At 44.0% G+C, this 23,192-nt stretch overlaps 1 protein-coding gene across 3 annotated transcripts in view; it reads left to right on the forward strand.

Moving 5' to 3' along the window:
- Positions 1-23,192, forward strand: part of ZNF385A (zinc finger protein 385A) — a 406,012-nt gene that overhangs the window by 297,156 nt on the left and 85,664 nt on the right. For all 3 annotated transcript variants that reach the window (XM_030198320.1, XM_030198321.1, XM_030198322.1), the window contains one exon: positions 4,399-4,564. In XM_030198320.1, coding sequence (XP_030054180.1) covers positions 4,399-4,564 — 166 coding nt within the window. The remainder of the gene's footprint in view (positions 1-4,398; positions 4,565-23,192) is intronic.

Below are 23,192 nucleotides of genomic sequence, written 5' to 3' on the forward strand. Positions count from 1 at the left end.
TAACCTGGATTGGCCACTGTTGGTAACAGGATGCTGGGCTTAATGGTCTGTCCCATTATGGCAATTCTTACATTCACTGAGCTCCCTTTAGCATGGTGGTTTTACTATTTATTATGTCAGCAATAAGGTTAGTTATATTAGATTACATTCTGGTCTTATAGCCTGCTACAACCAACAAGCTCTAAGCAGGTAACTAACAATCAAGTGAAGGAGCATACTCCAGATAGTTACAACATTGATAAATTATTATCTCAAAACAGGAAAATATAACAACTATAAATTAAGAGAGATATTTCTTGAAAAGGAAAGTCTTTAACAACTTCCTAAACTCAAAATAATGCCCTGTTTGCCTAAGTGAAGAGGGAAGGGAATTCCAAATGGAGGCTGCCTGATATGTTACTGAGGATTGTAGTACATAAGTACATAAGTATTGCCATACTGGGAAAGACCAAAGGTCCATCAAGCCCAGCATCCTTTTTCCAACAGTGGCCAATCCAGGTCATAAATACCTGGCAAGATCCCAAAAAAGTACAAAATGTTTTATACTGCTTATCCCAGAAATAGTGGATTTTCCCCTAGTCCATTTAATAATGGTCTATGAACTTTTCCTTTAGGAAGCCGTCCAAACCTTTTTTAAACTCCACTAAGCTAACCGTCTTTACCACATTCTCTGGCAACGAATTCCAGAGTTTAATTACACGTTGAGTGAAGAAAAGTTTCTCCAATTCGTTTTAAATTTACTCCATTGTAGCTTCATCGCATGCCCCCTAGTCCTAGTATTTTTGGAAAGCGTAAACAGACGCTTCACATCTACCCGTTCAACTCCACTCATTATTTTATAGACCTCTATCATATCTCCCCTCAGAGGTCTATAAAAGCTTTTATTTTATGAACCTAAGGAAACTTAATTGAGAGTAAACTGCCACATTTAAGGATCTATGGCTGGCAGTGTAAGGAGCTGGGAGGCTATGGTGAATACTGTCCATGATCTCCCTATGTTCCTGTTTTTATCTCTTGGCCTGAATCTCTGCCAGGGCCTGGAGTGGGCTGTAAATGCAAATCAGTAGGAAGCCTGGTATTTCAGGAGCTCAGACATGTGCAGACAAGAGATTGCTAAACATGAGCATCAGGCCCTCAAGCACAACCTGGTTTTTATGCTTCATAAATCAGCATATCAATACTCTGGAAATTGTACTAAGATGTTTGGTGACAACATTCTTGCCTAGTGGTCATAGCTGGTATTGTTGGTGTGTGGCTGCTGTGGTGCCCAGCTCAGATCTGTTCTGTTTACTATATCTATTTTTTTAAAATACTTTTTACCAAGCCACTTCTCAACAACAGAACATTTCATCTAAATATCACTAGTACTTATACAGAAATTTATGGATTTAACATGGTTTTAGAAGTTACATAAATGGTACCAGACTGAATAAGAACTAACACCCAACAAACAGTCCAGACAGATATGTTCTTTTATCTAGCTATTTTCCACTTTTCTTAAACAAACAATAGCCAACAAACAATATACTGTCATTGCTTCCTGGGAAACGCTCACCATTTTTAATATTTCTCCCCCTACCCCATCCCTCACTCCATCCAATCCTCCTGCTTTCGAAGCATCCAGGTCATTTAGGGTCCCTTTTACTAAACGATGCGGCAATGCGACAAAGCCCATTCGAATTGAATGGGCTGCATCACATTTGCCGTGCCGGAAATCACTAGCCCAGTTTAGCAAAAGGGGCCCTTAGATATTCCTTACCAACTATCGGATAAATTAAGTTAGATAAATAAAGCTTGGATGTTCATTTTCTGTATTCCTGTCATGATTGTTATAAATTACTATCTGTAATTTTTTAGCACTGTCTCTCCCTGGTTTCTCAAACACCGCCCCCCTCCCCACCCCACTCCATGTTCTCTCTTTCTAGTTTGGTCCCTTTCCTATCTCATTGCAAGGTGGCATCACAGTCAGGTCATGGTGATATCATGTTTCTGGTATCATGAGTGTGATATCATAGTGTCAGCATTGTGACCTCACTGTTAGGGTAATAGTGGAGAACAGCTTCTGGGAAGAAACCATGCATGTAAACAGACCAACAGGAGGGGCAAGATATTTTGGGGCCTGGCAGTTTCCTCTTGACTCTCTAGGCTTCTTGTTCAACAAAAGCCAGTCTCTAGAGGCTTTTGTTTGCAGTTATTTAGGGGCTTCTTTGCATGTTACTGTCCCATCTACGCCACGTATTGTAGTGACAGTCTGGTAGCTAAAAGGCATTGATTGCTGTTTAATCTGGGACCTGCTACAAGTATATTTCCAGCCAGTCATAACATAAGAGTAGCCATACTGGGACAGACCAATGGTCCATCCAGCCCAGTATCCTGTTTCCAAACAGTGGCCAAGCCAGTCAGCAGATCTTGCCATTGTACAGTGGCTTAGACTCCCTCCTGTGGGCTCAGCATGCTACCTTATATCTCAGGTCCTGGTCAGTTTGAGAACATACCGAGTCTCCAGCACACAGTGGGCCATCAGCTAGTCCTAGGCTGTGCTAGTTTTGTACTGAGTATCATTTAGAAAGCTTGCTGATTTCTGGCTTGTGTTGACTCCCCAAATATTCTGAAATGCCACTGTTCATACCACACTAGATTCATGCAAAAGCTGACAGATTTATGTGATGAACAGATGGACACAATTAGCAGAGGGTAGAATTTCAGGATGACAAGCAAGGCTTAAACTGAGCATTAGCTAAATGCAGATAAACACCATGAAATACTTTTAATTGGGCCAGTTCTCTCTGGGTTGCACTACTTAGAACCCAGCCCTCCCCTACTTCAGTAGCACATTCTGCTCTTCACCCCCACTTCTAATACCTGGGGTATGATAGGGTGACAGGGGTACTCTGGGCAAGGTGCATTTTCAGATCCTGTTTAGTGTCTTTTTAAAATAGCTGGCTGTAATCTACTTTCAGTCCTGCAGGGAACAGAGGAGTAACCTGTTAGTGCAGTGGGCTGAGAGCTGAGAGAATTAGGTTTTATTCCCACTGTGGCTCCTTGTGACCTTGGGCAAGTCACTTAACCCTCCATTGCCCCAGGTACAAAACTTAGAGTGTGAGCCCACTAGGGAGTGGGAAAATACCCACTGTACCTGTAGGTAATATGCAAACCACTTTGATTGTACCACAGCAGTGGCATACCTAGCTTGGTTGCCACCCGGGGCAGGGCACTCCCGTCCTCCAGGCATGTCACCCCCCCTTCCATCCAAGCAGTAAAGGGGTGCACTGAGCAGTTGCGCGGCTATTGGCTCAGTGGGTCCCTTGCCCCCTCTGGCATCAACTTCCTGTTTTGGGGCAGGGGACCGGCAGAACCGACAGCTGCAAAACTGCTCAGTAAAACCGTTTACTATCTGCTCCTGGAGCGGACCAAACCCATTGCTCTGCCCTGCCCTTGGTATGCCACTGTACCATAGTATCTAATAAAGATTCTTTCAGAGCAGGAAAGCTACAAAAAGCCCAAGAGAAACATTAAAACCATCAAACAAACTGCCATGAAGAACTTCACCCTGAGGGAAAGTTCTGTGAGACCCCTCCCCCCCAACAACACATATACAGTCTGACAAAGAGACAGATTGTGACAAGACCTTCATGTCTGAAAGAGACAATCACAAGAACCTCAGTCCTGAGCAAGAGTGAGAGAATACCATGAGAACACTCGGGCTAAGAAAAAGAGAGGGAAACAAATGGTCACAACAAACCCCAGCCTATTTGGGGGTTGCAGGACTGCTGGGGCAGAGGGTGGGTGTTAGAAATATGATTAGGGCAGAGAGTAGCAAACGGAGAGGGTGAATAATGACCCTGCATCAGTGTAGTACAAAAATTAGCATTAATTTTCACAAAGAAGGATGCCAAGTTCTATGCCTCATGAAATTATTATTATTTCTTCTAGTTAATTGGACCCACAAATTGATTCTCTGGATATTTTACTGTATATGCATTGTTTGTTTCACTAGTTAATTTCACTGACTAGTCCCTGGTAGTATAATTAGTGTGGCACTAATAATAAAAAGAGATTATTCTCTAGATTAAAAATTATCAAATTCATCGCTTTTCCTCACTTTTCCAAAAGTGTCTGATTGAAACTCAATGTATCTCCCCCAGTTCTCCTGCAGATGGTAGCAAATCTGGGCTGTTCTAAAGGCAGCCAGAAATCTGTTGTAAATAAGATTCTTGTAACAATGCACTTCAGGAAGGCGTAACCTATTATGGCTGTTAAAATAATTGCTAATGAATTAATTCTGAGAAATATAGTGGAGTAATCTGTAAAGAATTACATTTAAATGATAAATATTGACCACTTACCTTGTAAGGTCACATTTGATTGACTGATCTTTTCCCTTTTATCACTGGGCAGAGCCAGGCTGAAGCACACTACAAGGGGAACCGCCATGCCCGCCGTGTTAAAGGAATGGAAGCTGCTAAGAGTAGGCAGAAGGAATCTGCTAACCGCGATGGTGAGAAAACCGCTTCAATAGGCAGCCCGACATCCAGCGTCAGTGAGACTGACTCTGAGAGAGCAGGTGAGAGGATGAGCCTGGATGGGTCTCTTCCAGGTAACCATCAGGGCCCTGCACTTTCCTTCTCTTGTATAGTTTTCTAGTCTTGATTTCTGTTGGAACAAAATCAAGCTTGATGGAACTTCTGGATATCTTGATGGATGAGACTTTGAACACAATCGCACTAACAAGAGGAGATGCTATATATTGTGATTTTTGTTGCTCCCGCGCTTTTGCCACAGAGAGAACTGCATCGTGAGTGTGTTCCAGATACTGCTTACTGGTTTACTTTGTTGTTTTGAACTTTTCCACTTTGGAAGAACATTATTCTGATTTGGTTTTCTACAAGAGACCCCCCAAGGCAGGTTTTTTTTAGCCAAAACATAGTTCCATATTGGGTCTTTTTGATCACCAATATAAAACCACATCATTTCGCTTCTTCTCTTGTTAGTGTGATTGTGTTGGAAGTCTCGTCATTTACCTTACTGTTTGTCTGGCCCTCCAATCTGATGATTTTTCTTCCTGTTACTTCTGAATATCTAAATAGCAAAAAAAGCACCAAGAGTCTTCAAAATTGGGGGGGGGGGGGCAATTCTATAACTTGGCGCCTTGATTTAGGCAGACACAACACAGTGGAGATGACAGCAAGCCAATGATGCACTACAATCCTTTAAGAGATGTCTTCACAAGATAACAACAACTCGACACGGGCCATGTTTCAGCCTAGGAGGCTTTCCTCAGGAGTCAGTGTTTGTCCAACGGAGATATACAATGTTAGCTCACTTGAAACATAAAACAAAGCTCCAAAAGGACCTGCATTGCAGTTTGAAAACACGTGTCTTTGAGAGAAGCTATTGATGCTGGTTGCTCAGTGTGGAATTCATTGCATTGACATTGAACCTTTTGATAGTGCTGTGTCTTCAAACTGCAACGTACATCCTTTTGGGGCTGAGTCATTGAATTGTTGTTATCTTGTGAAGACATCTATTAAAGAACTTTAATGCACTATTGGCTTGCGGTCATCTCCACTGTGTTGTGTCAGCTTTGGAGTGTGGAGTTTGTCCTTGATTTAGGCGCCACAACGATGCTGAGCAATGGCATCTGAGTGCACCTAAGCCATTATACAACACTAATGTAAAGCCTCTTTGGCACACCAAACTTTAAGCACAGCCACCAAGTCAATGTTGTCTGTGTCACGTGGAGGGGCATTTTCGAACGGTGACGCCCATGTCTAAGGGCATCCATCTCTGAGGATGTCCCTGTGAAGGGGCGGGGCATCCCGTATTATCGAAACAAGATGGGTGTCCATCTTTCATTTCGATAATACGGTCACGGACGCCCAAATCTCAACATTTAGGTCGACCTAAGAGATGATCGACCTAAATGTTGAGATGGTCGACCTTAGAGATGGTCGTCCCCGGTTTTTGGCCATAATGGAAACCGAGGACGCCCATCTCAAAAACGACTAAATGCAAGTCCTTTGGTTGTGGGAGGAGCCAGCATTCGTAGTGCACTGGTCCCCCTCACATGCCCTAGGGGGCACTGCAGTGGACTTCATAAATTGCTCCCATGGTGCATAGCTCCCTTACCTTGGGTGCTGAGCCTCCCAAACCCCCCCAAACCCACTACCCACAACTGTACAACACTACCATAGCCCTTAAAGGGTAAAGGGTGGCACCTACATGTGGGTACAGTGGGTTTCGGGTGGGTTTTGGAGGGCTCCCATTTACCAGCACAAGTGTAACAGGTAGGGGGGGATGGGCCTAGGTCCGCCTGCCTGAAGTGCACTGCAGTACCCACTAAAAACTGCTCCAGGGACCTGCATACTGCTGTGATGGAGCTGGGTATAACATTTGAGGCTGGCAAAAAATGTTATAAAAAATTTTTGTTTTGGGTGGGAGGGGGTTGGTGACCACTGGGGGAGTAAGGAGAGGTGATCCCCGATTCCCTCCAGTGGTCATCTGGTCAGTTCGGGCACCTTTTCAAGACTTGGTAGTGAAAAAAATTGGACCAAGTAAAGTCGGCCAAATGCTCGTCAAGGACGCCTTTCTTTTTTCCATTATCGGCCGAGGACGCCCATCTCTTAACCACGCCCCCATCCACACGCCCCCATGAACTTTGGTCATCTCCACGATGGAAAGCAGTTGAAGACGCCCAAAATCGGCTTTTGATTATGCTGATTTGGGCGACCTTGAGAGAAGGACGCCCCTCTCCCGATTTGTGTCAGAAGATGGGCGTCCTTCTCTTTCGATTATGCAGTTGTTGGCGACACAGTCATGGCTCGCCCATGTTCTGCCCACATAGATACCTCCCTTGAAGTTACGCACTATAGAACTTATGGGCTACCTTAGGGGCCCTTTCACTAAGCCTCAGTAGGGCCAACGTGTGAGTAGCATATGCCAAATGGACCCTACCGCTGGAGTAGCGCGAGCGCCCTGCAGTAGTTCTGAAGTTGCTGTGTGCAGTTTCCTGCAGTAGAAAATAATTTTCTACTGCAGGGGCATTTCCGGCAGTAATCGGCAGCACGGTCACATTGCCGCGCACTGCCTGATTACCGCAGGAGCGTTTACCACCAAGTAAATAGGTGGCGTTAAGAACTCAGTCAGTAAATAATCGTGCACTACTTTTCATACTACCCTATATAAAAAAAGACTTTTTCCCCAGCCACGGTAAAAAATGGCCCAGCATGCGCCAATTTCACACGCTCACACTAGCGCAGGCCACTTTTTACTGCAGCTTAGTAAAAGGGCCCCTTATAGAATAGTGGGTAGTGCACTTGTGCATGCAAGTGCCAGTTAAGATGCCACGTAAAACACAAGACACACATGATTGCACACATCCAGTTATAGAATTGCCCTGTTGGTCAACAAGGGAACTTGATTCATAGTAACATAGTAAGTGACGGCAGATAAAGACCTGAATGGTCCATCCAGTCTGCCCAATATTATTATTATTTGTATAGCGCTACCAGACGCACGCAGCGCTGAACACCTGACATAAAGAGAGACAGTCCCTGCTCAAAAGAGCTTACAATCTAAATAATACAGACAGACGAGACAGTTATGGGTGAGGGAAGTAAAGGTGAGAAGGAAGGAAGGGACAAGGGGGAGGGCAATTGAGTAGTGGCTAGGAGCCAAAAGCAATAGTGAAAAGGTGGGTTTTCAGCATAGATTACATTCAATAGTCACATTCATTATCAATTCAAGATTAAATCAACAATGAACATGAGATTATATATTCGATCATGATTTTTCTTTGGTATTTCCGGGACATACACTGTAGAAATTCACCCAGCTCCATCCTTATGTTCCAACTACTGGAGTTAATGTCAAAGCCCACTCCAGCCTATCCAAATCTGTCATGTAATTTGTGAGACACAGACCACAGAAGTCTGCCCAGCACTGTCCTCACATTCCAAGTTACTGGAGTCTCCGTTGAAGCCCTCATCAGCCCATCCTAAACTGGATTGCTATATGCAGGACATAGACATTACGAGCCAGCCCAGCACCGACACACTGGGTCCCGGTACTTCAGACCCAAGCACTGAACACACCAGTTAAGGGGGGTCACTGCCTGAGAAAGTCCTATTGCACCAAGTGTACACTTGATTCACTCAGCTTGGTGGGAGAAGATAATTTAAAATTAGAGCAGGATGACATTTAGGTTTGGCATTAGGAAGAACTTTCTAACCATATGCATAGTTAGAAGTTCTGGGCAGCTAGTAGATTTTGCTTTGCTTATCATTTTCATGTTAAAGAAACACTCCTACCCAGATAAGTGCTGCTTACTAGGGCCATTCCTGGATTTTCAGTGTCATTAACCAGATAATGCTGCTGAAAATACTCACTGACTGCTCTGGCACTAACTGAAAGTTATCTGGGTACTGGATATTCAGAATCAGTACCCGGATAATTATCTGGAGAAGTTAAGACAGGAAAATAGTAAGGCTGCATTTCAATTAAAATTTTAATCCTGATTAATTGTGCGATTAAAGGTATGTTTATTTATTTTTTCTCCACTGCAGCTCCTTTTGACTCTGGGCAAGCCACTTAACTCTCCATTGCCCAGAGTCACAAAGCACTGCAGTGGAGGAAAAATATCTTTAATTGTATGATTAATCATGATTACAAATTTTAATCAAAATGCAGCCAGGGGCAGGACCAGACTCGACCCCCCTGAAGGCTAGCCCTGGTGGTCTAGCATTGGGGGGTTCCCCCAACTCACCCCCCCATGTACCTTTAGTTGGAAGAGGAGGGACTAGCACTCCCTTCTCCTTTGCAGGCACCACCTCAAAATAGCGGTGCCCTGCCCAGTGCATACTGGGATGCACTGGGTGGGGTTAAACTCCCATATAAAGGAGAAAATTCCTTATATGAAAGTTAAACCATGCCCAGCGCATCCCAAGATGCACAGGGCAGGGCGCCGCCATTTTGAGGTGGTGCCTGGCAGAGGTGGAGGGAGTGCTAGTCCCTCCTTCTCCAATTAAAGATACATGGGGGGGGGGGTGGGATTGGGTTGGGTTTGGGGAGACCCCTCACCTCTAGACCACCAGTCTAGTCCGGCCCCTGTGATGGCATTGAGGGTGTGTATGGGGGGGGGGGGGGGGTTGAAGGGCGTGGAAATCCACTGGATCTCAATGCCCTGTGTTTGACGGGGTTGGGGTGTCTGGAGGTCTACCGGACCTCCAGGCCGCCTTGCGTTTGAGGAGGCTGGGGGGCCTGGAAGCATGCAAATACATGTTGAACAGGGTCCCCCCATTCCTCCCCAATGCCCTGGCAAACCCTAATGCCAGCTCCGAGCTGGTGTAGGGTTTGCCATGGAAGTAGTACCCTTGTTTGGTGCACTGCCCACTGAGCATTGGGGAAGAATAAGTAATGACTTGTTTAGCATGCATTTGCATGCTCATTGCGTTCAGAGCCGGCGAGCTCGTTGTTACATGTGCTCACTGGCTCTGATCATCGGGTGCCAGCAAAGGTCTCTTAAACTGACTCAGCAGAGTATACCAGTGGATTGCAGGAGAAGCAGCGGTGGGCTGAAAGTACTTCTTTCCCACATCAAGAAAAATGTCAGGAAGTATTTTTTCACGGAGAGAGTAGTGGATGCTTGGAATGCCCTCCCGTGGAAGGTGGTGGAAATGAAAACGGTAACGGAATTCAAACATGCGTGGGATAAGCATAAAGGAATCCTGTGCAGAAGGAATGGATCCTCAGGAGCTTGTCGAGATTGAGTGGCAGAGCCGGTGGCGGGAGGCGGGGCTGGTGGTCGGGAGGCGGGGATAGTGCTGGGTAGACTTATACGGTCTGTGCCAGAGCCGGTGGTTGGGAGGCGGGGCTGGTGGTTGGGAGGCGGGGATAGTGCTGGACAGACTTATACGGACTGTGCCCTGAAGAGCACAGGTACAAAGCAAAGTAGGGTATACACAAAAAGTAGCACATATGAGTTATCTTGTTGGGCAGACTGGATGGACCGTGCAGGTCTTTTTCTGCCGTCATCTACTATGTTACTATGTTACTTCACATGGCCTCCCCAGTAAGCTGCATACAACTCAGATGAACTGATAAAAAGCAGATGGAGAGAAGCAGCTACATCTAGGATTCTTCTTTTCTTTTTGCTAGCCGTGAACGAGAGCTGGCTCCTACTGCTGCCACCCACTTCATCAGGGTGCTCTTCTCCTGGTACTTGGCCACGGGACTTGGCCAGCCTCAAAGCATTGGTTGGCAACATAGGAGTCACCTATTTTACTATTGCTGTCTCACAGCTATTGTTAGTTATCATAGTCATTGCTTTGCAATCCTTTGTGTTATGGCCGAGGTGGATGCCTGGCTCATCTCACACTTATCTCAGTTGCAGTTAAGTGCATTTTATGGGTTGCCCTCTACCACACCTCTCCTGGTAATGAAATGCTGATGCAATCTCCAGAGTCTGTTTTATATTAATAACAGAGTGGGGGAAGGAGGGGTGGAGTGGGGAAATGAAACACACAGCACTAATGAAAAGGAAACGCTGCTGGTGTTGCCTGTCACATCCTGACTTCCTTTCCTTAAGCAAGCGGGAGCAGCTAATAAGGGTCTGGGATGTGTTGCAAGTGGACAGTCTGTCCTGTCCTGTGCAGGGAACAGACTTTGGCATTGCCATTGTTGAGCAGGTAGCTAAGACCCTGAACATTCCTGCTGGCACAGAGCACAGGAGACAGCTGCAGCCTCCTGAGGCTGAAAACTGAGAAGATCCCTGGTTGAAAGCCCTCTAATTAAAAATGGATTATGCATGTAATGTAAAGGGATCTGCAGCCTGAGCTGGGCATGTAGGAGCCGTAGTCCAGGATCTATTTTAATCCCTTTCACTCTTTCCAGGCTGCTGTCACCATTCCTCTGCAGTTTGTTCCATATCTGTACCTGAGTCCAAGCTGTGTTTTCTAATGCATGCTGGCACAATCTAATTTCTAAGTTTATTCAAGTCTTGCTGTCCTGCAAGTCAAATAAAATATCTATGCGGCTTACAATTCTAAAAAGATGAAAGAGCAAAATAGTTGCAATGGGGAAAAAAAGAGTGTAGGGAGGGAGAAACTGAACTACAATTAATGATAGGAAAGATAGAATATCAGCAAGAATAGGGTAAGGATTGGTATGACTGAGCTGGTTGGCAAGTCCATCACCTAGGCAATCTATGTAGGTATAAATGTATCCTCAAGGAGGAATGTTTTAAGATCCATTTTGAATTTTCCTAGAGAGGTCTGTGATCTGAGGTGAAAGGGCATAGAGTTGGACCAGCAACAGAAAAGGTAGACTCTCGTGTAACATCGAGTCTAATATGATGGAAAGATGGCACAGCCAAAAGGTGTTGTTGGGATGAACGGAGTGCTCGAGAAGGGGCATATGGAGTCAAAGCAGGCACCAAGAAAGAGGGGGTTTCGGACTTTCTAATTTTTAAGACTAATAGAAGAATTTTGTAGGTGATTCCTATGTATGATAGGCAGCCAGTGGGCACTTTTAAGGAGCGGGGTTACATGACCATATTTCTTTGACCCTGTAATGATTTTAATGAAGATGATGCAGATCCCTTTGTCTCAGACCCTTGTAAAGAGAGTTACAGTAATGTAATTGAGAGAGGACAAAGGAATTGACCAGGATATTGAGAGCCGAAGGGTAAAGAGGTGATTTAATAGAGCGTATTAAACTGAGTTTGAGAAAACAATGTCAAATTAGATATGAAAGTTGAGGTTGAAAACTTAGGGTATGATCAAGAAAAATGCCAATAAGCTTAACGGAAGGGACTGTACCCCACACAGCATAAGTGGTTCAGCAAGAAGCAGATCAGGAGTAGTAGAGAATAAATGAAATGGGATGGTAATTAGAGCATAAGGAGGCTGATTTGCTGGGATCTTTGATTTTAGATCGCAAAGCAGCAAGTTTTCAGGCATCAGGCACTAATACTTGAGATAGACTAGTTGAAACCATGCTTTTAATGTAAGGTCCGAAGATGGTAGCCTACCATTTAAGTATTATGGATGGGACAGGGTCGTGGGGTGCCGTTTTAGTTTTTATGGACTGCGAAGTAGCAGTGACTGTAGAGAGGGAAGGAATATTGAAATACTGCAGTGTCACAGAGAGAGTGCTCGAAAGTAGATAAAGGGGAAGAAAGGGTTGTGAGGTCACAGTGAAAGAACCCCTAAGGGTCTGAACTTTATTAGAGAAGTAGTCTGCTAAAGCCTATGCAGAAGGGTGGGGGTGGGGAGATGGGTAAAAGGAAGGAAGGCAAGTAAGCGATCTTACAATAGTGTATAGGACAGAAGTATTAGGAGCTCTTGTAATATAGTATTCCCTTTTGGCTTGTAGAATGGCCTTCTTATAAGTAGAGTCTGTAAATTTGAAAGCGTCAAGCAACTTAGGCATTTGATGGCATCACTTCTCTCTGCATGGCACAGCTGATTTCTAAGAAGTTTAAGACTGGGTGTATACAATGGTTTTTTCGCTGTATTCGAATAGGTCAAGGTTATAGGAGGTACTATATTGTCAAGAGCTTGTTTTAGTGTGGTGTTAAATTGGGAAACTTGGTCTGAAAGGGAAGAATTGAGGAAATCAGGTAGTGGAGGGTTAAAGTTAGCTTCTAGATTATCTGAGGACAGAATGGATAAGTCCCAATGGATAACTGTTTGAAATTTAGGCTTAAAGGTTATGCAAAGGTTGCTACAGGATAAATTAAGGAGAGAATAGGCTGACCAAGGAACTGGCTGAATTGTGAGTGGGGAGAAATGTGTATTCATGGCATGATGGTATAGAATACTGTCTAGCGTGTTTCCTGCTTTATGAGTGAGTAGCTCTGCAGATTGGATGAGGCTGAGATCAGAGATAAAGAGTATTGAAGTCTGCAGAGAAAGTGGCTGTTATATTTAAAATCTCTAAGAATAATTGTCCAGCAGGTTTCAAATCAGCCCAACAGGGTTGATCCAGTCCATAGTTCACTCCATTGCATGCAGGGAACTGTAGTTCTATTTTTTTCCAGAATTGTATTCTGTAAACAAAGAAAGCAGGAGTACAAGTCCCTGCATGCAGTGGAGTAAACCCAAGACCACATTAACCCTGTCAGATGAACCCGGAGCCAGTTGGCATCCCTGGTTTACAATGTAGGAAGTTGGGAAGTTGAGATTGAGGCAAGCAAGAAACCTAGTGCTTTCTGCTTGAGCTAAAAGTGACATTAAGAGGAGGCACTCACTGCCACGAGTCACCTCTTGCACATTGCTTCCAGCCCCCCACTCCCATGCCTAGCAGTGCACTACTCCTTCCGAACTCCTCTGCACCTGATACACCCCAAGTTTGTGATGGCAATGGCAGCCAGTCTGACACTGAAGTCTCATGCTGTGTTTCAAGGTTAACTGTTAGCCTCTGCCCTGAACTTGCCCCCCCCCCCCCAACATGCTATGCCACAAACATTAGGCTTGTGATACACACATTTGAGTCCATTCTGCAGCTCCCCTAAAGGCACTTTTCATACACATTATCTGTTCCCCACCCACACAGACTGGCATGTCTCTCCCTCCCTTTAATTCTGCCCCCCAACATGGCATCTCTCACTCCACCTCCCCCCCCCCAGCAGACCACAAACCTTCCCTGTATAGCTGCCAGCATCGAAACCACGCTACCTTCAGCCAGCATAGTCTCACTTTCCCCTGGTGTATCCCTCCTTCTTTGAGAAAGGTAGAAAAAGGAATTTTATTTCCTATTTATTAATTAGAATATGTCAGTTTATGGAATGCACATATGGTAGAAATGGTTTAAGACATGGCTGGGGACCACAAAAGAAATGGCCTTAAATCTCCTGCATAGCAGTGGTAAATCTCCAGCTTTGGAATGGATCATCCTTCATGTCTTTGTGCCCCCCTCCCCCCACTTAAGTGTGTGGTTATTGGCTGAGTCTGGGTTAATGAGGCTAGCCTGATGCCCCATACCTGACTTGTGGCCATTTTCTTTGTTGCAAAGGAAATAGGAGGACCTGGGCTCACCAAGAACTTGATGTACAAGGGGCTGGGCTTCCACTGATAGGTGATCATATTAAAAGCTCCCCAGGGTTTGTGTGTGATTTGCATAACATAGGATTCCTCCTCCTGCCACCCCCACCCCCATGCTGCCAGTTCAGATCATCCAGCAGCCTCCTTGTGTGTCTGGGGGCCTCTTGCACCCACTCATCCTCGCCCAACCTCCCATTGCCACTGGGACTATCCTTACTGCTACTTATTTGTATAGTGCTACCAGATATATAAAGCACTATAAGGACACAAATACAAGAGAGTATCAGGAGTTCCTTGTGGTCTCTGTCCTCTGCTGCTGTCTCCATCAGAATCCCACTCTTTCCTGCCCCCATCACGTCCTCCTGTTGCAAGAGGCAGAGGGTTCATTCTTCTGTGACACTGGGCAAGTCACTTAAATCTTCATTGAATGTAGTTGCAAAAAAACAAAAACAAAAACCACACAGAAAGGTGGTATATCTTGTCCCATTCCCTTTCCCTTCTTCTCACACCCTGCAGCCAGTGATGGAGAAATCAGACTGTGCCAGTGTTGCAGATTCTAGAGGAGATGCCCAGAGAAACTTCAAAATTGTGTGTTGTGGTATTTTTGACATTTTTTTTAAATGCTGAAATAGTTACTTTCAGGGTTTGTGTGGTGACCTCTTGCCTTGTGTGTGGCGGAAGCATTGATTTGATCCTGCCCCGGAGGTTAAGTCAGATGGACGCAAACATTTGTGCTGAAAGAACAGTACCATGTGTGTCCCGATGGCTCTTGTCAAGCATCAGCAGATGATCTGGCGACAGCAGCAGTCTGTGGCACTGTTCCGAATATGGCTGCTTCCAGTGACTTTGGAATGACTCGATTAACAGAGGATGGTTATTACTCTGCCTGTCTAGTTAATTTTTCACTTTGGTGCACTACAAAAGGGGTAGCACTCTCTTTTAAAACATCTTCGAGGAAGAGAATCAGCAACACCTTGAAAGGAACGATGTAGAAAGGATTTTTGCAGCTGCTTATGCTTGGAGAGTGAAAACTTAACATATGGGGTGATATAATGAGATACACCCCCTCTCTCCTCCCCCCAACACACTTACACACTTTTTGGTGATATGCTTAGCCCTGATTGCATGTGCATATACCCATATGTTTGTGTATTCCTGCATGGTTGCCAGGATTCCAAGTTTTCCATTATATCAGTTACGAAATAACACGCCTGCCCTGCAAATCTGTAGCGTACTCATAATAACCAGGCTGGTGAGGGGAAGGGGGGAAGCTGGTTTTCTTCACCTGCCAGAGTTGTTAAGTTAAAAGGGCATTACAGTGAGATTTTGCATACTGGAGGTTGGTAAGAGCCAGGGACATGCAGTGGGTTAGGGAAGGATTTTTTTTTTTCTCCAGGCAATCAGAGAGGAGACAGGCGGTCTGCTGAGAAAGCCTGGCTGAAGAGCTGAATTCCAGCAAGCATGGCTATCATATGGTTAGTGTGAAGCCTAGGAATGAGAGGGCTTGTTGAGATTGGGTGGTATATGGATGCCGTCATGGTGGCCTTGTTTATTCTCCATGTAGACCTGTCTCTCTCCAGCCCCAGAAAATCTGACAGAGCAAGCCTTCAGGTCTTATGCCGTTGCTTCCTTCTCTACCACTCTGTATGGCGATTTCAACAGAATTCTTAGGGGGGGGGCACACTGTGCAAGCAGTGCTGTCCTAATGTGATAAAGCCCCATCAACATTTTGGGGCAAGGGGTGCTCTATACGTCTGTACTCCTCTTTTCTTAGGTGTTTATAAATTGTTCCCTTGATATTCAAAGCTATTAAACCAGCCAGACATGGCCGCTGACTGGTTAAATAGCATATTGGGACCTAACTGTTAACATTCAGTGGCAGATAACCAGTTATCTGCACTTAATATTGCTGGTTACCGATAACCGGCTATATCATGGGACTTATCCGGTTAGGCGCCGATATTCAGTTTAGCGGTCAAATAGGACCATATAAATAGCTGTCTTAATCTTGTGCTAAAACGTTACCTGGTTAACGCTGAATATCAGCATAGCTGGGTAACATTTTAGCAATTCACCCCCCATCCCCCCAATATTCAATGGCAGTCACTAGAAACAGCCCACCATTGAATATCCGGGTTTAATGCCAGTGGCGGACAACAAAAGCACTGCCCCCACAGGCTGAATGTTGAGCCCTGTAAATTTAAGGATTTAGTTTCCAGCTAATTTAGCAATAGGTAAGTTTCATGGCACTATCCACAAGCTACTGCATGCCCTGGGATTGGTAGCATGGAATGTTGCTACTATTTGGGTTTCTGCCAGGTACTTGTGACCTGGATTGGCCACTGTTGGAAGCAGGATACTGGGCTAGATGGACCATTGGTCTGACCCAGTATAGCTATTCTTATGTTGTTATCTAGTTATTGCAGAGCGGTTGAGGGCAGATCAGGGAGGAGCCAAAAGTTACCCAGGCACTGCCAGTGTTCAGCAGCAAGTTAACAGGGTATCTGTGCAGGTACCCTCTACTGAATTTTGATGAGTAACTCCCAGCAGACCACCCAGTAACCAGGTGATCTGTGTTGGTACCTGGATAGGAGGCAGCACTGCATATCTGGGTCTAATTCGGCAAGTGGCAGCCAATGTTAAAGAAACACTGATCATGGCTGACTGAATATTGCCCCTCAGCATTTTATCAGTGTTTTCAGAGCACAAGTGCCATTGCGGGGTACATTTTCCGGTGGAATGAAATACATACATTTGTGCAGATAAGGAATCGTTGACATGGAAAAGTCACAAAAATAGAGTGGAGGATCCAAGGCAGATGCGGCAGGGGGCAAAAGAGTAGTAGAGGAATTGGGGATTTACGTATCTGGTGTTATCCAGTAAACACGTATTTCATTTTTTTTTAACTGGGCTAGTTTTATTAGTTAAAGCTTAAATTCAGAAGCCCTAATTATGTGGCTCTCTTTCTGGGGTGAATCAGTACTTGTGGGTTTCTGGAAGAGTTTTCTGGCATAGAGAAAAGTTTGTGGCAGTGGCTGTTCATTCTTCCCAGTATGACTTTTAGAGGAGCCCTCTCTGATCCCCTTTGCTCTATTTTCTGTTTCATTCCTGACCTGATAATAGTACCTTTTCCAAGCCCTTCATACTTATTCTCCACCATCGTGAATTCCAGTACATGGTGGGGTGGGGGTGGAAGGGGCGTTGCTGTGCTGCTTTCCATCACAGTTAATTTACTTTTATTTAATTTAAGCATTTATATTCTGCTTAGCCAACATAGTCCAAGGTGGAGTACAATAAGAAAAAAGAAATGCATACAAACTACAATGTTTGATAACACAACCAATCATATACACAGACATAAAATAAACCATCAATCCCATCCCATCCTTTAAAACAATAAGATAAAAGTAATACAAAAAGTAAAAGTTCTGAAAATATCTTCAAAACAACCATGTCTTGGTTCTGAACAACCACTAGGTGCTGAAATTTCTCATAATCTGAGACAATTCTGATATCACTGGGTAAAGAATTCCAGAGCTCTGAGCCTTTTCCCAAGATAGAGGTATTAAAAGTTCTTCTCAATTCACATAAAGCCTTCTTGGAATTTCCTGTTAAACATCAAGAATAGATTTTAAGGCTCTCCTAGGCTGATATATTTTCACAAAATATATAAATATCCTGGTCCAAAACCATACAACGTCTTGAATGCTAACTTCAGTAATTTAAACTCAACTCTTGCCCTACAAGGAAGCCAATTAAGCTACTTTAAAAGAGACGAGGTGTGGTGACACCAGGTTCCTCCTGATATCAATTTAGTGGCTGCAATTTGAACAACTTTTAGTCTTTTCATTTGTTTATCTGGAAGACCCAGATAAACAATATTACAGTAATTAAGAATGGATAAAACCAAAGTCGTCAGTTTGGAGCACTGCTTTAGCGGTTGAGAGTATTTTTACGGCGTGTAGTATTTCCAGACAAGTTTAACGCTTACGACGAACGATAGGATTCCACAACACATTTTCTAGCAGCGTTTCCTTGATTGTGCAGACAGCATAGTTTTTGCACTTCAGCTAAGTCCATGCAAAACCTGGCCTTAGAAGTTAGTGCACAAACTATTTAAATCCATGTAAATGTGGTTTATTAGCTAAACTACACTGATACAAAGACTTGCATGTAAGGCTGATAGGCTGAACACAATGGCATTTATTTTACATCTGTGTATATGATTGGTTGTATTATCAAACATTGCAGTTTGCATGCATTTCTTCTTTCTTGTTGTACTCCACCTTGGACTATTTTAGCTAAGTGGAATACAACTTACCTTGCATTATGCTGCATCAAGTCCTGAGGTTCATCTAAGATGGTGTGGCACTACCCCAGATGACCCTAGATTCCCAGTGGTCTAGTAGCTTGCCTCCCCCCGACCTGACCCCCTGCCCCTGACTCACAATAAGCTCTGGTAGTGGACTTTCCTTCCCTCCCTTTCTCTGACATAGCCATCCTACCCCCAACACACAAAAAGCCTTGCAGTGTAGTGGATGCTCTTTCTCTCCCCTCACCTTCAATATAAAAATATAATTCCCCAGTAGTCTAGTAGCTCCCCTCCCTGAACTCCCCACACCCTCCCCACCCACCTCAAAGAGTAAAAAGACAGGAGTGATGCACACTCAGTCTTGCTTCTGGCACCGCATAATTCAAAATGGCAGCACTTGACCCCTAACGGTTAGTCTACGAAGTAAAGCAATAAGTATTACCTTATTCGGTAGGCTGATCCATAGAAGGGCATCAGAATGGACTGCTTTGGGGTTATTTTGAATGACGGGTGCCAGAAGCAAGAATGAGTGCACATTGCTCCTGCCTTTTCACTCTTGGAGGAGGGTGGGGTGGGTGGGGGTCCAGGGGTTTTGGGGAGGGGTGCCCTAGAGAACTGGGGATTTATTTATTATGTTGGGAAAGAAAGCCAGCAGATCAATGTCACAACAAAAAGATTTTATTGAAGATACCGTGTATGAACAATTCGCCCGACACAGGCCGTGTTTCGCCCACCTAGGGCTGCGTCCGGGGCTAATTTGAAACCTTCGTAAAGAGGCAAATATGGTGCATAAAAGTCAAGAAAAAACCAGCTAAAACGGGAATCCTGTGGTCTCTAGCATACACAAATGGACACACCATTATTGAAGCAGGTCCTGAGGAGGGAAGGGAGGGGGGATTGTGCTAGACTATCAGGGTTAGTTTTATTAATTTTGGGACTGGGGGAGGGGGACATTCTAGTAATGAACTGCAGATTACTGCGGTACTGTGCACTATTTTTTTTTTGACAGTGCACATTTTTCACTCAGCAGGAATTTGCATGCTCTTTGATTACTGCAGTCTTTTGAGACAAGCTCGTGTCAGAAGTCATGCACTCAGCCATTGGCACAGGGCTCCATCAAGTGGCTTTCTGCATTGGCCCCTGACTGATGAACACAGAAATAACATATGGAAGTATTGTGTACAGAAAGGCTGTTGGATGCATGGAATAGCTTCCCATGAGAAGTCAGATTACCACTTGATATATTCATCACCCTTTCTGTGTACAGTGCTTCCCTATGGCAGTACTAAGTTCACCACACAGGTCTGTGAGAGGGAATGCAGAGAAAAGGCTGACAACATTAAACTGAGGTGGCACAAGGGGAGGGGTGATGGAAAATATGCACTGGGGCTGACAGGTGTCCAGGAGGTGTGGGTAACAAGAATATCGGTCTATCATAGTCAGATTATCTCTCCATTTCCAACTGAGTAAACAAATATGCAACTCAAGAGTGGCAAGAGAGCAGTATTCATAATTCTGCTCCTCTCAGCATCTTCAAATGAAACAAAAAAAAAGGGAGGAGAGTAGGCTAGAGAGAGGATTAGAGAGAAGGGAGACAGAGTGGAGACAAAAGCAGGAAAGCACAGAGGAACCCTTGCCGGAGGGAAGTTGCCAGAGATCTAGTTTGTATCTGTGGTACTGTAGTAGGATAGTTAAGTGACGACTAGATGGGCAAGGTGGTCTTTTTCTGCCATTATACTCTGTATCTTTATCCTGGTTATTATGGGAATTAAAGTAAATGACCAGCGCATCAGCTTTTTTCCTACAACTCCAGCATTCAGCAGGGCCTCATCACACAGTTTCTTAGTTCACTTCTCTTCAGCAGTTCTCATCAGGGAACCTTAATAGGTTGCTCCTCTCTTTACTACTGTAATCCACCTTCCAATCCTACACCGGGCTGGGGGGCACATCTGGCAACTGCTGGTCCATTATGCCAGATTGGGGGTGGGGATTCCTATGGCAGGAGGACATTTTTACTTCAAAGTCCTTGGGTGTAGTGATACTCTCTTGTGGCTTTAGAATAAAGACAACTCAATATCAGATTATGATGTTCCAAAATGAAAAGAGTTAGCTAAATAGCTTACTGAACAGTGATAAGTTGGCAACACACACATTTTCTTGTGGTCATAACCATGAAGTAACTTTAAATAGTCACTTAAAAAAAGTTCAAACCCCTGCAAGGGCTTCCCTTGATTAGGGTTACCATACGTCCTCTTTTAAGAGGACATGTCCTCCTTTTGTACACCTTCAGATATGTCCTCCAGGTTTTTTAATTTTTAGGAGAATATTCTCTTTTTCTTTTATGTCCCTATGACCAAATCACCTACCCACATAATGAGAGATCTCAACTCTGGCCAGTTAGTCAGGCTAGATACATGGGGGTGCTAGAGAGAGAGAAGGGCACTGCTGATCTCTCAGTTTCCTTGCTGGTTGAATCTGTCAAAGGAATTTTGTTTGTGCTGCACAACTTTAAGCATACGTCATGCAAAGACTTTCACACGTATCTCAGAAGCCAGCCAAAGTTGTTGAGGGATATCCGATCTTCTGATAACTAAGCTTGGGCTCTGACTCAGTCAAATTCAAATCCAGAAGTATTGTCTACTGCTGTACTCTAAGTCAGTCACTGTTTGATATGTGTTCATTAACTAAAATTAATTTACACTTTTGCTACGATTAAACATTACTTTAGCAAATATAGCAACCATTTAAATTTTTTTTGTCCTCTATTCTGTCTCTACAAATATGGTAATCCTACCCTTAATGATACACGGGTAAATGTGAATCACTTGTTTACTCTTTCCAAAAATACTAGTACTAGGGGGCACGCAATGAAGCTACAAAGTAGTAAATTTAAAATGAATTAGAGAAAATACTTCTTCATTCAACATGTAATTAAACTCTGGAATTTGTTGCCAGAGAATGTAGTAAAAGCAGTTAGCTTAGCGGGGTTTAAATAGGTTTGGATAGCTTTCTAAAAGAAAAGTCCATAAGCCATTATTAAAATGGACTTGGGGGAAAATCCACTGCTTATTTCTAGGATAAGCAGCATAAAATGTATTGTAATGTTCTGGGATCTTGCCAGGTACTTGTGACCTAGATTGGACACTGTTGAAAACAGGATGTTGGACTTGATGGATTTTTGGTCTATCCCGGTATGGCAATACTTACATACGTATGTACTTATGTACAAATCAGATATTCTTTTCTAAACAGCTGGGGTTTGTTAGCCAGACAACAGATATATTTTTTCTCAGAAGGAGGTTAAAATGCCCTTTGGAATTCCAGGACTACTCTCGAGTGGGAGGAGAGCAATATGGGAGGGAGGATGAAAACTTTGGGAATGGAGGAGTCTGGGAAAGGGGAGGTGCTACTGTTTGGAGATTTCAACTTGTCTGATGTGGATTGAAGTGTCCTATATGCAGAATCAAAAAGAAGTAGGGAGATTGTGGACGCCTGTCAAAGTGCCTTGCTCAGACAAATGGTGACAGAACCTACAAGGAAAGGGTCGATGTTGGATCTAGTGCTCACGAATGGAGGAAGTGTTTCCAGTACCAGGGTGGGTGGCCATCTAGGTAATAGTGGGTTTGATATTAGGGCAAAGGCGGAGTGTGGACGCACAAAACTCAAAGTACTGGATTTCAGACATACTGATTTTGATAAAATGGGGGAATACATGAAGAAGGAGCTGTTGGTATGGGAAGGTGTAGGAGAAGTGGAAAATCAGTGGTCAAAGATAAAGGTTGCTATAAATATGGCAACTGATCTTTACGCAAGGAAATTAAACAAAAACAAGAGAAACAGGAAGCCTATATGGTTCTCCAAACAAGTAGCTGAAAAAATAAGAGCAAAAGAGGCTTTGTTCAAGAAATACAAAAGAACACAATGAGAGGATCATGGAATAGATTATTGGACTAAACTCAAAGAAACAAAGAGGGAAATATGGCTAGCGAAAGCACAAGCGGAAGAAAAAATGGCTAAAGATGTGAAGAGAGGTAACAAGACCTTTTTCAGATATATTAGAGAAAGGAGAAAAGATAGGAATGGAATTGCAAGACTGAAAGATAATGAGAATGGCTATGTGGAGAGTGATGAGGATAAAGTGAATGTACTAAACAATTACTTCTCTTCGATGTTCATGGAGGAAAATCCTGGAGAAGGACAGCAATTGGTTGCCGAGAGAATATCTGTGAATGGAGGGATACTGTGCCGTTAATGTAAGAAAGAGTTTTGTAACAGCGTGAGAATCTGAAAGTGGACAAAGCTATGGGCCGGATGGGATACAATCCAGGATACTGAGGGAGCTCAGAGAGGTCCGCAGGACCGCTTAAAGATTTATTTAATAGATCTTTAGATACGGGAGAGGTTCCACGAGATTGGAGACAAGTGGATGTGGTCCCTCTTCACAAAAGTGGAGACAGGGAAGAAGTGGGAAACTACAGACAGGTAAGTCTCACATTGGTGGTAGGAAAAATAATGGAGTCACTGCTGAAAGAAAGGATAGTTATCTTTCTAGAAGCCAACGGGTTACAGGACCCAAGGCAACATGGCTTTACCAAAGGAAAATCCTGCCAAACGAATCTTATTGACTTCTTTGACTGGGTGACCAAAGAACTGGATGAAGGACATTCGCTAGATGTATTCTACTTGGATTTCAGCAAAGCCTTTGATACGATCCTCCACAGTAGACTCGTGAATAAGCCAAAAGGGCTAAACTTAGGACCAAAAGTGGTGAACTGGATAGTAAACTGGTTGACTGACAGGTGGCAGAGGGTGGTGGTAAATGGAATCCGCTTGTAGGA

Source organism: Microcaecilia unicolor, chromosome 3 (assembly GCF_901765095.1).
Source record: "Microcaecilia unicolor chromosome 3, aMicUni1.1, whole genome shotgun sequence".
Taxonomy (NCBI): Eukaryota; Metazoa; Chordata; class Amphibia; order Gymnophiona; family Siphonopidae; genus Microcaecilia; species Microcaecilia unicolor.